At 45.0% G+C, this 13,349-nt stretch overlaps 1 protein-coding gene across 1 annotated transcript in view; it reads right to left on the bottom strand.

Moving 5' to 3' along the window:
* The window catches only part of LOC139280227 (glycogen [starch] synthase, muscle-like), a 145,223-nt gene that overhangs the window by 122,112 nt on the left and 9,762 nt on the right, over positions 1-13,349 (bottom strand). Inside the window, exon 2 of the mRNA XM_070899841.1 lies at positions 9,409-9,590. Coding sequence (XP_070755942.1) covers positions 9,409-9,590 — 182 coding nt within the window. The remainder of the gene's footprint in view (positions 1-9,408; positions 9,591-13,349) is intronic.

Genomic DNA, 13,349 nt, shown 5'->3' on the forward strand with positions numbered 1-13,349 from the left:
ATTATTTTTATTTATTCAGGCTGGAACTTAGGGGTAATTTTATACATGGGTTGCCTTGTATTAACGTAGTAACAGGCATGCATCGGAACAGATGTTAAGTATGATCACAAGTGACAAGGGAATGAGGTGTAAGAAAATAATCTAGGGATGATGATTAAGAGTGTGCCTCCTCACAAAAAGTATATAGATATCTGAAATTATATAGATATGATAAATCCAGATGATCATAAATTAGGCCAGGATAGCATGAAAAACAAATACAAGTTGTTCAAGCGTAATTTTAAAACAGGCAAGAATTTCTTAACTCAATGGATGATAAATGCTTGAAATAACATTCGGGACATTCGAGTTGCAGCCTGGTGCTATAATGGGAAAGTTAAGGTGCTACAGGGATGAGCTTCAGTGGGCTGAATGGCCTTTTCTTGTCCTTGACTTTTCCGATGTTCTTATGTAAATATAGATGTTGCTCGTGCTACTTGCAGGAACAGAATTATTAATAGACACAGAGAAACATCACAGACATGCAAAGAATGGCAGAATAGAACACCATGTTAGATGGCGCAGGCAAGGATTTCAGTGAGAGTACAAGGAAGAGCGATTCAGTAATTAATTTTACAAAATCAAATGTTTTTAATGCACAAGAATCTATTTGTATGTACATTATTTACAGTTAAATAATGTAACAAAACATAATCTAGGTTGATACTGAAACTGTGGTACTGAAGCCATCAGAGGTGTTATTTTCTGCTCAAAATTGAAACCATGTTTAAGATCTACTCAAAGAAGAGTGGAGAGTTCTCCAAATGTCATAAGAACATAAGAAACAGGAGCAGGAGTAGGCCATAAGGCCCCTCGAGCCTGCTCCGCCATTCAATAAGATCATGGCTAATCTGATCATGGACTCAGCTCCACTTCCCTGCCCGCTCCCCATAACCCCCTCTCCCCTTATCGTTCAAGAAACTGTCGATTTCGATCTTAAATTTATTCAATGTCCCTGCTTCCACAGCTCGCTGAGGCAGTGAATTCCACAGATTTACAACCCTGAGAAGAAATTTCTCATCTCAGTTTTAAATGGGCGGCCCCTTATTCTAAGATCATGCCCTCTAGTTCTAGTCTCCCCCAGCAGTGGAAACATCCTCTCTGCATCCACCTTGTCAAGCCCCCTCATAATCTTACACGTTTCGATAAGATCACCTCTCATTCTTCTGAACTCCAATGATTAGAGGCCCAATCTACTCAACCTTTCCTCATAAGTCAACCCCCTCATCTCCGGAATCAACCTAGTTAACCTTCTCTGAACATCCTCCAAAGCAGGTATATCCTTTTGTAAATATGGAAACCAAAACTGCATGTTAACCATGTTAACGGTCTACTCAAAGAAGACATAAGAACATAAGAATTAGGAACAGGAGTAGGCCATCTAGCCCCTCGAGCCTGCTCCGCCATTCAACAAGATCATGGCTGATCAGGCCGTGGACTCAGCTCCACTTACCCGCCCGCTCCCCGTAACCCTTAATTCCCTTATTGGTTAAAAATCTATCTATCCGTGACTTGAATACATTCAATGAGCTAGCCTCAACTGCTTCCTTGGGCAGAGAATTCCACAGATTCACAACCCTCTGGGAGAAGAAATTCCTTCTCAACTCGGTTTTAAATTGGCTCCCCCGTATTTTGAGGCTGTGCCCCCTAGTTCTAGTCTCCCCGACCAGTGGAAAAAACCTCTCTGCCTCTATCTTGTCTATCGCTTTCATTATTTTAAATGTTTCTATAAGATCACCCCTCATCCTTCTGAACTGCAACGAGTAAAGACCCAGTCTACTCAATCTATCATCATAAGGTAACCCCCTCATCTCCGGAATCAGCCTAGTGAATCGTCTCTGTACCCCCTCCAAAGCTAGTATATCCTTCCTTAAGTAAGGTGACCAAAACTGCACGCAGTACTCTAGGTGCGGCCTCACCAATACCCTATACAGTTGCAGCAGGACCTCCCTGCTTTTGTACTCCATCCCTCTCGCAATAAAGGCCGACATTCCATTCGCCTTCCTGATTACCTGCTGCACTTGCAAACTAACTTTTTGAGATTCATGCACAAGGACCCCCAGGTCCCTCTGCACTTCAGCATGTTGTAATTTCTCCCCATCCAAATAATATTCCCTTTTAACTGTTTTTTTTTTCCAAGGTGGATGACCTCACACTTTCCGACATTGTATTCCATCTGCCAAACCTTAGCCCATTCGCTTAACCTATCTAAATCTCTTTGCAGCCTCTCTGTGTCCTCGACACAACCCGCTTTCCCACTAATCTTTATGTCATCTGCAAATTTTGTTACACTACACTCTGTCCTCTCTTCCAGGTCATCTATGTATATTGTAAACAGTTGTGGTCCCAGCACCGATCCCTGTGGCACACCACTAACCACCGATTTCCAACCCGAAAAGGACCCATTTATCCCGACTCTCTGCTTTCTGTTAGCCAGCCAATTCTCTATCCATGCTAATACATTTCCTCTGACTCCGCGAACCTTTATCTTCTGCAGTAACCTTTTGTGTGGCACCTTATCGAATGCCTTTTGGAAATCTAAATACACCACATCCATCGGTACACCTCTATCCACCATGCTCGTTATATCCTCAAAGAATTCCAGTAAATTAGTTAAACATGATTTCCCCTTCATGAATCCATGTTGCTTCTGCTTGATTGCACTATTCCTATCTAGATGTCCCGCTATTTCTTCCTTAATGATAGTTTCAAGCATTTTCCCCACTACAGATGTTAAACTAACCGGCCTATAGTTACCTGCCTTTTGTCTGCCCCCTTTTTTAAACAGAGGCATTACATTAGCTGCTCTCCAATCCGATGGTACCTCCCCAGAGTCCAGAGAATTTTGGTAGATTATAACGAATGCATCTGCTATAACTTACGCCATCTCTTTTAATACCCTGGGGTGCATTTCATCAGGACCAGGGGACTTGTCTACCTTGAGTCCCATTGGCCTATCCAGCACTACCCCCCTAGTGATAGTGATTGTCTCAAGGTCCTCCCTTCCCACATTCCTGTGACCAGCAATTTTTGGCATGGTTTTTGCATCTTCCACTGTGAAGACCGAAGCAAAATAATTGTTTAAGGTCTCAGTCACCTCCAGGTGCACTGACCAATGTGGCTCGCACCACCAAAAAAAACTCATCGCTTTGCGTGATTCTTCTGGGATCTCACTACGTACCAAATAGCTGCTGCAAATTTAAATTTCAAAAGAATGAATTGTGTGTGAAGCATTTTGAGAAGTTTCTCAGTGAATTTTGTGCTCATAATGTTGACAGATGTTAGTGCTGGGGAATTAAATACTTTCCATTTCAGGCAGCCAGCATCAGCATCAAACCCTCCCAGGTCAATGTGGATTGACCTGGGAGTGCATAATGCACCAGAAGCTCTGTGCATTTTGTTGATTGGACAAAGGAATTTGATTCTGTGAACCATGTACTATGGCAGATCTTCTAAAGTTCGGACGTCTCGGCAGATTTGTGAAAATTGTCCAACAATCACACGTGGCATGATAGCCTGACTAATAGATTACTGTAATATCACCATTTTAGGAACCAATAGCATGAAACAAGCGTGTATTTTTGCCCAAACCTTATTCATCATCATCACCATAGACAGTCCCTCGGAATCGAGGAAGACTTGCTTCCACTCTTAAAATGTGTCCTTAGGTGGCTGAACAGTCCAAAAGGAAACCACAGTCTCTGTCACAGGTGGGACAGATAGTCGTTGAGGGAAAGGGAGGGTGGGACTGGTTTGCCGCATGCTCTTTCCGCTGCCTGGGCTTGATTTCTGCATGCTCTCGGCAATGAGACTCGAGGTGCTCAGCGCCCTCCCGGATGCACTTCCTCCACTTAGGGTGGTCTTTGACCAGGGACTCCCAGGTTTCAGTGGGAATATTGCACTTTATCAGGGAGGCTTTGAGGGTGTCCTTGTAACGTTTCCGCTGCCCACATATAGGTGACTATAGTACTGTTCAAGGCATTCAAGAATGCAGTTAGGGGAATCTATATTTGTTATCACAAAAACAGTAGTATTATACATTTGTCCACTGCATGCTAAAATTAAAGTAATGCAGGTAACCACATGCTCTTTAGAAAATGTATAAATACATAAATATATATATATGTGCATCTTTTAGACAGTAACAACAGTACATAGCAGCAACACATCTGTGTTCAAGAGGTTAGATAGCAACCCTTTTCCAGGCGCTACAATCCACCACCTTTCTGGTGCCGTCCATTGACTCTGTACTGTTAAAGACAGATTATCCAGCATCCTGTCTTGGATGAGCTGCAATTTCCTCCAATAAAACTGTTGGAAAGAGTAAAGCCCTGGCCCTGGTCACAAACGCCATACGCTTACTACTGATTGTAGCGCTCTCCGCAGCCACTATCCCGGGAATCTCAGCGTCTTATTTCACCCCAAACTAAGCTTCCGACCCCATATTCTTCCACCTCCTTAAAATCAATCTATTTGACCATGGGTTTGGTCGTCCATCCTGATCATCTCCTTCATTGGCTCCAAACCTATATGTTTTTAATACTTTGCAATAATTTTCTATACGAAAGGCTCTACATAAATGGAAGTTGTTCCTGTATCACCAATGCTACTCTTAGTTCCCTTTACTCATCTCTGCAATTACCGCAAACAAAATCTCAGAAGGACACTCTACTGCACCACCGACAATTCCCTTTTCCCACATCAACTATCCTGTGGCCTCTCGGAGTGAGACTGTCACTTTGGAGCCAAATTTGTGGCAGTCTTTCACGATAAGCACATGGCCGTAAGGATTAAGGATAAGACTGTCACAAATTTATTTCCTATTAGACCCTTACAGCGAACAGCCAGAAGAGATTTGCCTTGCTTCAAACAGAGCTGGATTCAAACAGATGATCAAGAGGTGAAGCATAGGAACAGAGGAGCAGGAGGAGGCCATTCAGCCCATCGAACCTGTTCCATCATTCAGTGACATCATGGCTGATCTGCAACCTAACTCCATATACCCGCCTTTGGCCCATATCCCTTAATACCATTGGTTGTCAAAAAGCTATCAATCTCAGATTTTAAATTATCAATTGATCTAGCATCAATTGCCGCTTGCAGAAGAGAGTTCCAAACTTCGACCATCCTGTGTGTGTTTCACTCCTGAACATTCTGGCTCTAATTTTTAGACCATGCCCCCTAGTCCTAGAATACCCAACCAGCGGAAATAGTTTCTCTCTATCCACATATCTGTTCCACTTAATACCTTGAAAACGTCCATCAGATCGTCCCTTAACCGTCTAAGGGCACATTCTGCCATCCAGTCTTTATATTCCTTGCAATGACATTTCTTTTAGGACGTGTTTATTTGAACTGTAAAAATGGCAGCCCCTTGTCTCTGATTGGTCCCCTTGGAGGGTAAGCCACACCTTGAAGTTTCTCTGGAATGTGTAACTGGAACCGCCCATCCCAAGTTCTCACTGACTTTGCAAATTGTAACTCGATCCACTTTGACTTCCAGAAGCCACAGAGGATAGATCGCCCCAGAAGCCACCAAGGGCCTTACCCCAGCGCAAGTGCATGACTCCTCTTCCCCCGCCATAGATGGAGCATTGTGTATGGATTGTTAACAGGTTTATTGGGTATGGTGAATAGTGACAGCGTCGTGACTTCTGGATTGGAACACCCTCCCCCTCCAATCCCCCACCCCGTCGCTCTCTACCCCACCACCCAGAGTCAGTCAACCACTCTCTCTCTCTCTCTCTCTCTCTGAGGCTGGCGGAACGTGGTCAGACTGATTGCCGAGTCGCAATTCTGATTCGGGGCCGCACTTCCAGTTCCGGCGGGAGGCATCGGGGGTGGGGGACTCGACAGAAAAAGGACCAAGTGTAATGTAGCCAAGTTTGCTGATGATACAAAGATGTTAGGGAAGCAAATTGTGAGGAGGGCACAAAAAATCTGCAAAGGGATATAGACAAAGTGAGAGGGCGAAAATTTGGCAGATGGAGTACAATGTGGGAAAATGTGAGGTTATCCACTTTGGCAGAAAAAAATAGAAAAGCAAATTATAATTTAAATGGAGAAAAATTGCAAAGTGCTGCAGTACAGAGGGACCCTGGGGGTCCTTGTGCATGAAACGCAAAAAGTTAGCATGCAGGTACAGCAAGTGATCAGGAAGGCAAATGGAATGTTGGCCTTTATTGCAAGAGGGATAGAGTATAAAAGCAGAGCCCTGCTACAACTATACAGGGTATTGGTGAGACCACACCTGGAATACTGCGCACAGTTTTGGTCTCCGTATTTAAGGAAGGATATACGTGTTTGGAGGCTGTTCAGAGAAGGTTCACTCGGTTGATTCCGGAGATGAGGGGTTTGACTTATGAAGAAAGGTTGAGTAGGTTGGACCTATACTCATTGGAGTTCAGAAGAATGAGAGATGATCTGATGGAAACATATAAGATAATAAGGGGGCTCGACAGGGTGGATGTAGAAAGGATGTTGCCACCGATGGGGGAGACTGGAACTCGGCCGGTGAAGGCAGCGGGCCGGCCTGTACAGGAGGCCATTCGGCCTGGGAAAGGGGCGGCCGGCAAAGATACATCAGGAGGCTGAAGGGAAGGGGCGGGGAGAGTCTGGGCTGGGCAGAAACGTGGCATAGTATCGGGAGGCTGAAGGGGGGGAACGACTCAATTCTCTGATACAAAACAGAAGACCCGCTGGATCTGATAAACAACAATCTGCAATGTTCTGTCTGGGGGTGGGAGGGTGGGCAGCGATTGTTGTTGTGCTTATTGATTTTCCTAACTTTTCCACTAACGGCAGCCCGATTCTACTGCGCATGCGCGTTAAGTTGAAACTGCAGCTCTCTCACTCACCCACTGACCCGATCCTACTGCGCATGTCCAGCGTCCCGGCGCAGGGCGCTGGCTCTGCACACAGACCCAGTCACCACTCCACGCCACGCCAGCAGCTAGAAGACCCAGGACAGCGGCCAAAGTCGGCCTGAAGATTTTTGGCGCACTTCCACGCGTGGGAAAACTTCCGCACCTCTGGTAAGTACGCCAGAAATCTCTAGTGACCAAAATTGAGCCCCTAGTCTCAGAATAAGGGGCCGCCCATTTCAAACTGAGATGGGGAGGAATTTCTTCTCTCAGAGGGTTGTAAATCTATGGAATTATCTGCCCCAGAGAGCTGTGGAGGCTGGGTCATTGAATATATTTAAGGCGGAGATGGACAGAATTTTGAGCGATAAGGGAATAAAGGGTTATGGGGAGCGGGCAGGGAAGTGGAGCTGAGTCCATGATCGGATCAGCCATGATTGTATTAAATGGCGGAGCAGGCTCGAGGGGCCAAATGGCCTACTCCTGCTCCTGTTTCTTATGTTTTTATGTCCTTATGTAGTACAAATAGTCAGTCACTTTCTTTTATCCATTGTGAATATCCAGCCATTGTTCACAATTTCTTCTTTGACATTGGTTTAACGTTTTATGACTCTGCCATCACCTCCTTATCATTATTTTCGACTTTCAATATTCAGCAATCATATTACACGAAACTTTCAACTCCAATTTCAATTTTCACCCCAAAATCACATTGTACAGAATACTAAATAGAATTTCACGGGCTCAGTGGGATTCAAAATGCTCCCCGTGTTACGGGAGAGAGGGTGGGGGAAAAGTCTTAGACCAAGGTTTGTAACTAAGTTGCTAATGTTTTTGCCAAAATTCTGCAAGATACAACCACCATGAGTATTCCTCAGCCACCCAACTATCAGCTCTTCAAAATAAACAACTTAAAATAAAATCACAAGCTTACACATAATTTTAGCTTTAAAAACTTCCAATCATTTCCCTTTCAATAAACAACACGACAGATGAGGGGGTTGACTTATGAGGAAAGGTTGAGTAGGTTGGGCCTCTACTCATTGGAGTTCAGAAGAATGAGAGGTGATCTTATCGAAATGTGTAAGATTATGAGGGGGCTTGACAAGGTGGATGCAGAGAGGATGTTTCCACTGCTGGGGGAGACTAGAACTAGGGGGCATAATCTTAGAATAAGGGGCCGCCCATTTAAAACTGAGATGAGAAATTTCTTCTCAGGGTTGTAAATCTGTGGAATTCGCTGCCTCAGAGAGCTGTGGAAGTCGAGACATTGAATAAATTTAAGACGGAAATCGACAGTTTCTTGAACGATAAGGGGATAAGGAGTTATGGGGAGCGGGCAGGGAAGTGGAGCTGAGTCCATGATCAGATCAGCCATGGTCTTATTGAATGGCGGAGCAGGCTCGAGGGGCTGTATGGCCTACTCCTGCTCCTATTTCTTATGTTCTTATGTTATGATATTGTCCTGCTAAAGATCGGAGCGCACCTTTCTCTCAACAATGAGCCAGCCAAATGCATTTGTTGGAAACCTCAGAACTATAATTCCCAGGAGCTACCAAGACTATTCCACTCTCCCTCAGAAAGCTTTAGAGCCGGTCTCCTGTCAATTGTAGGTTTCACCCTGATGCCAAGCAGTATAATTTCCAATACATACTCCAACAAGAGCACTTTACCACTTCCTCCCAATCTCTCTGTTCCTTTTCTGGTACAGTGGCTCTCTCAACCCCACCCCTGCTTTGACAGTCTTCCCATGTGGCAACGTCTCACTACCAGCAGATGAGATAAGGTTTGCTGCATAGGGTTAGCAGGCTCACATTCTAAAACACTGCATCCAACACTCAACACCATGGAAAATCCACTCGTAAATATATTTAACGACAGTACAAATAAGTACAAGGTACGGTACGGTACAAGATTCTCACAGTTCAAATACATAAACGATTGACAGACATAGAAACATAGAAATTAGGTGCAGCAGTAGGCCATTCGAGCCTGCACCGCCATTCACTATGATCATGGCTGATCATTCACCTCAGTTCCCCACCCCTGCTTTCTCTCCATACCCCCTGATCCCTTTAGCCATAAGGGCCACATCTAACTCCATTTTGAATATATCTAATGAATTGGCCTCAACAACTTTCTGTGGCAGAGAATTCCACAGGTTCACAACTCTCTGGGTGAAAAAGTTTCTCTCATCTCGGTCCTATATGGCTCACCCCTTATCCTTAGACTGTGATCCCTGGTTCTGAACTTCCCCAACATCGGGAACATTCTACCTGCATCTAACCTGTCCAGTCCCGTCAGAATTTTATAAGTTTCTATAAGATCCCCTCTCATTCTTCTAAATGTCACATTCAGTTATTCAGAACTCTTCTTTGCAGTCAAATGCTATGCTGCTTACAATATCCACACACAGGCCTGCCCTATGCTGTTTAGCTCTCCGCAATTTCACCAGTCAGACACAGAGCTGCTGCTAACTCAGCAGAATTAGAGGGGTTTACAGTACCTTGCAACCCCTAGAGTTCATGCAATCAATAGTGCGTTTAATGGCTGGGTTCGGTGGTTCGATCAGCTCCACTTGCGTCTTGACGCTGTTCTCAACGTATGGACCAATCAGAATATAATTCTCGCCATGATGGTCCACTGTCAACTTGGTTTTTGTTTGGATGACTGTGTAGATACCACCCACTAGAACAGAGAAAGATCAGTAAGACATTAAAGAAAGGAATGCACATTAAGTCCATATATTCTAACAACATAAAAGAAAGCATCAAAAGAAAAGTCACTTGGCCACATGTACAATCCAACCTCACATGGACTCTATCCCACCCATCTAATCTCCTGAGAAAAAAGATCCTCAAAAATTCTCCAAATATATTTTGTTATGTCACAAATAAAGCAATGTGACTGAGTACTGTAGACTTGAGTAAGTGTGACCTTAGTCTCTTTATTCTAACTCCTGACACAGCATGGGAGACTTGCTTATATACAGTGCTCCCAAGGGATGCTGGGATCCCTTGGGACTCCAACAGATGCGCCCTCTGGTGGCAATAGAATGCTGGTTACAAGGTGTTGCATACATAACAGATTTAACTCAGGTAAAAATAATAGGTTGCAGCGCAAGATTCTCACAATTCAAGAGCATAAATGAATCACAGACATGCCATATTTAGTTTTTCATAATTCTTCTTTACAGTATTGACAGTCACGTCCCCAGTGATGATCACCAAAACTCCAGACCACCGATCCACTTTATTCTGTTCGATACTGGCCTGCAGCCCTCCACAAGCAATACTACATTCTCCCCTTCCCAAGCATCACTAGGGCCAGTGTGTACATAACTCCTCTTGTAACCTTCACTCCATTCCCAGATATTTATCCCACTCCTGCACCAGTGATATTTTTCTATTTCCCAAACATGTCATTCTATGGCCTCTCCAAGTGAGATGGTCAATGCTGTGTGAAATAATGCCATTTTTGTGCTGTGGACTGCTATCCATTAAGATTGCTAGATTGACACAAAAGCAAAATCCTACGGATGCTGGAACCTGGAATAAAAACAGAGTATGCTGAAATCTCAGCGGGTCAAGCAGCATCTGTGGAGAGAAAAACAGGGTTAAACGTTTCAGGTCAATGACCCTTCGTCAGAACTGGCGAATGTTCGAAAAGAACAGATTCTTAAGGGGGAGGGGAAGAAAGAACAAAAGGGAAGGTCTGTGATAGGGTGGAAGGCAGGAGAGATTAGGAGAGACAAACGGGATGATTGGCCAACTTTTTGGTGGTAAAAACAGAGAGACAGACTATTATCTGAATGGTAACAGATTAGGAAAAGGGGAGGTGCAAAGAGACCTGGGTGTCATGGTACATCAGTCATTGAAGGTTGGCATGCAGGTGCAGCAGGCGGTTAAGAAAGCAAATGGCATGTTGGCCTTCATAGCAAGGGGATTTGAGTACAGGGGCAGGGAGGTGTTGCTACAGTTGTACAGGGCATTGGTGAGGCCACACCTGGAGTATTGTGTACAGTTTTGGTCTCCTAACCTGAGGAAGGACATTCTTGCTATTGAGGGAGTGCAGCGAAGGTTCACCAGACTGATTCCCGGGATGGCGGGACTGACCTATCAAGAAAGACTGGACCAACTGGGCTTGTATTCACTGGAGTTCAGAAGAATGAGAGGGGACCTCATAGAAACATTTAAAATTCTGACGGGGTTAGACAGGTTAGATGCAGGAAGAATGTTCCCAATGTTGGGGAAGTCCAGAACCAGAGGTCACAGTCTAAGGATAAGGGGTAAGCCATTTAGGACCGAGATGCGGAGGAACTTCTTCACCCAGAGAGTGGTGAACCTGTGGAATTCTCTACCACAGAAAGTTGTTGAGGCCAATTCACTAAATATATTCAAAAAGGAGTTAGATGAGGTCCTTACTACTAGGGGGATCAAGGGGTATGGCGAGAAAGCAGGAATGGGGTACTGAAGTTGAATGTTCAGCCATGAACTCATTGAATGGCGGTGCAGGCTAGAAGGGCCGAATGGCCTACTCCTGCACCTATTTTCTATGTTTCTATGTTTCTATGAAATGGTAATGGCAGAAGCTAGAAAAAGGTTAGTTTAGATAGGGTGTGAATGGCGCAGTAATGACCAGCTGCCATTGGAGACAGAGAGAAAAAAATTACACAAGAAGGGTGAAGAGAGCTAAATTTAGGCAGAGGTTATGGTCTGAAATTGTTGAACTCGATGTTGAGTCCAGAAGGCTGTAAAGTGCCTAAAAGACAGATGAGGTGCTGTTCCCCGAGCTTGCGTTGAGCTTTATTGGAACAGTGGAGGAGGCTGAGGACGGAGATGTCAGATTGGGAGTGGAGTGGAGAATTAAAGTGAGGGTCACACTTATGGACTGAACGGAGGTGTTCTATAAAGCAGTCACCCAATCTGCGTTTGGTCTCCCCAATGTAGAGGAGACCACATCGTGAGCAGCGAATACGAAATTGAAAGTAGTACAAGTAAATCGCTGTTTCACCTGGAAGGAGTATTTGGGGCCCTGGATAGTGGGAAGGGAGGAGGTAAAAGGGCAGGTGTTGCATCTCCTGGGCTTGCACGGGAAGGTGCCGTGGGAAGGGGAGGGGATGCTGGGGGTGACTGCGGAATGGACCAGGGTGTCGCGGAGGGAGCGGTCCCTTCGGAATGCTGAGAGGGGAAGGGAAGATGTGATTGGTGGTGGGATCACGCTGGAGATGGCGGAGGATGATCCGTTGAATGTGGCGGCTGGTGGGGTGAAAGGTGAGGACAAGGGGAACCCTGTCCTGGTTCTGGGAGGGAGGGGAAGGGGTGAGAGCAGAGGTGCGGGAAATAGAACGGACACGGTCGAGGGCCAGGTTAACCACGGCGGAGGGGAATTCTCAGTTGAGGAAAAAGGAAGCCATGTCAGAGGCACAAGTGTGAAAGGAGTAGAGGGATTGAACGTCCATGGTGAAAGGCAGACAGTTGGGGCCAGGAAACTGACCCCAGCTAGAGCTAAATTGAAACTGCCCGAACTTGTTCCATGTAGGGCCCTTACATTCAGCCGGTGGAAGAGACTTTCACTGCCACAGTCTGGACTGAATTTGAAAGTCAATTTAATTTTAACTCTTGTGTTGCTCCAACTCTGACCTCTTGCACATCCCCCACTCCCTTCGTCCCGCTTCTGGCAGCTATATGTTCAGCTGTCTCAGCCCCAAGCTCTGGAATTCCTTCCCTAAACTTCTCTGCTGCTCCACCTTGCTCTCCTCCTTTAAGACCCTCTTTAAAACTTAGTTCTTTTACCAGCTTTTAACCATCCCTCCTAATATCTTCGATCCTTTGGCTCCATGTCAACATTTGTCTGATTATGTTCCCGTCAGGTGCCTTGGAACTTTTTCGTACATTAAACGTGCTATAGACATATAAGTTGTTGAAGTTTTTATATTGTAAGGACCATATTTTGACATTTTCTGAAGCATTAAAATCAGATCACGTAGAACTACTATAGATATTTTTAAATAATTGACTGTCTTCCGGGTTTGAAAAAGATTGGCAAGTTTTTTTTTAATCAAGAGTCATTTCAATAAAGATAGCACTTAAGAAAAGCAAATCCATCTTTATTTACAGAGCAGGCGGTTCCGATTTCTATCCCCGCTGTGTGCTTATCTCAGTCTCCTCACTGCTGGAATGGGGAGGGAGAGCAACCCAGGGGGTGGGGGGGGGAGATGAGTCGGGGTTCCCAGTAGCTAACGACACCTGCCGGACAGTCCATGTGTGAAGATGTTGGGTAGGAAGGATCGGGTGCAGCTTTGATGCCCCTTTGGGTTACAATCCAACCAACAATCATTATCTAGGTTCACACATGAAGAATGACCATTGGAGTGAGGTGTTGCAAGGTAACCATCACCAGCATCATCATAGGCAGTCTCTCAAAGCGAGGATGACTTGCTTCCAT

This window comes from Pristiophorus japonicus, chromosome 14, assembly GCF_044704955.1.
Source record: "Pristiophorus japonicus isolate sPriJap1 chromosome 14, sPriJap1.hap1, whole genome shotgun sequence".
Taxonomy (NCBI): Eukaryota; Metazoa; Chordata; class Chondrichthyes; family Pristiophoridae; genus Pristiophorus; species Pristiophorus japonicus.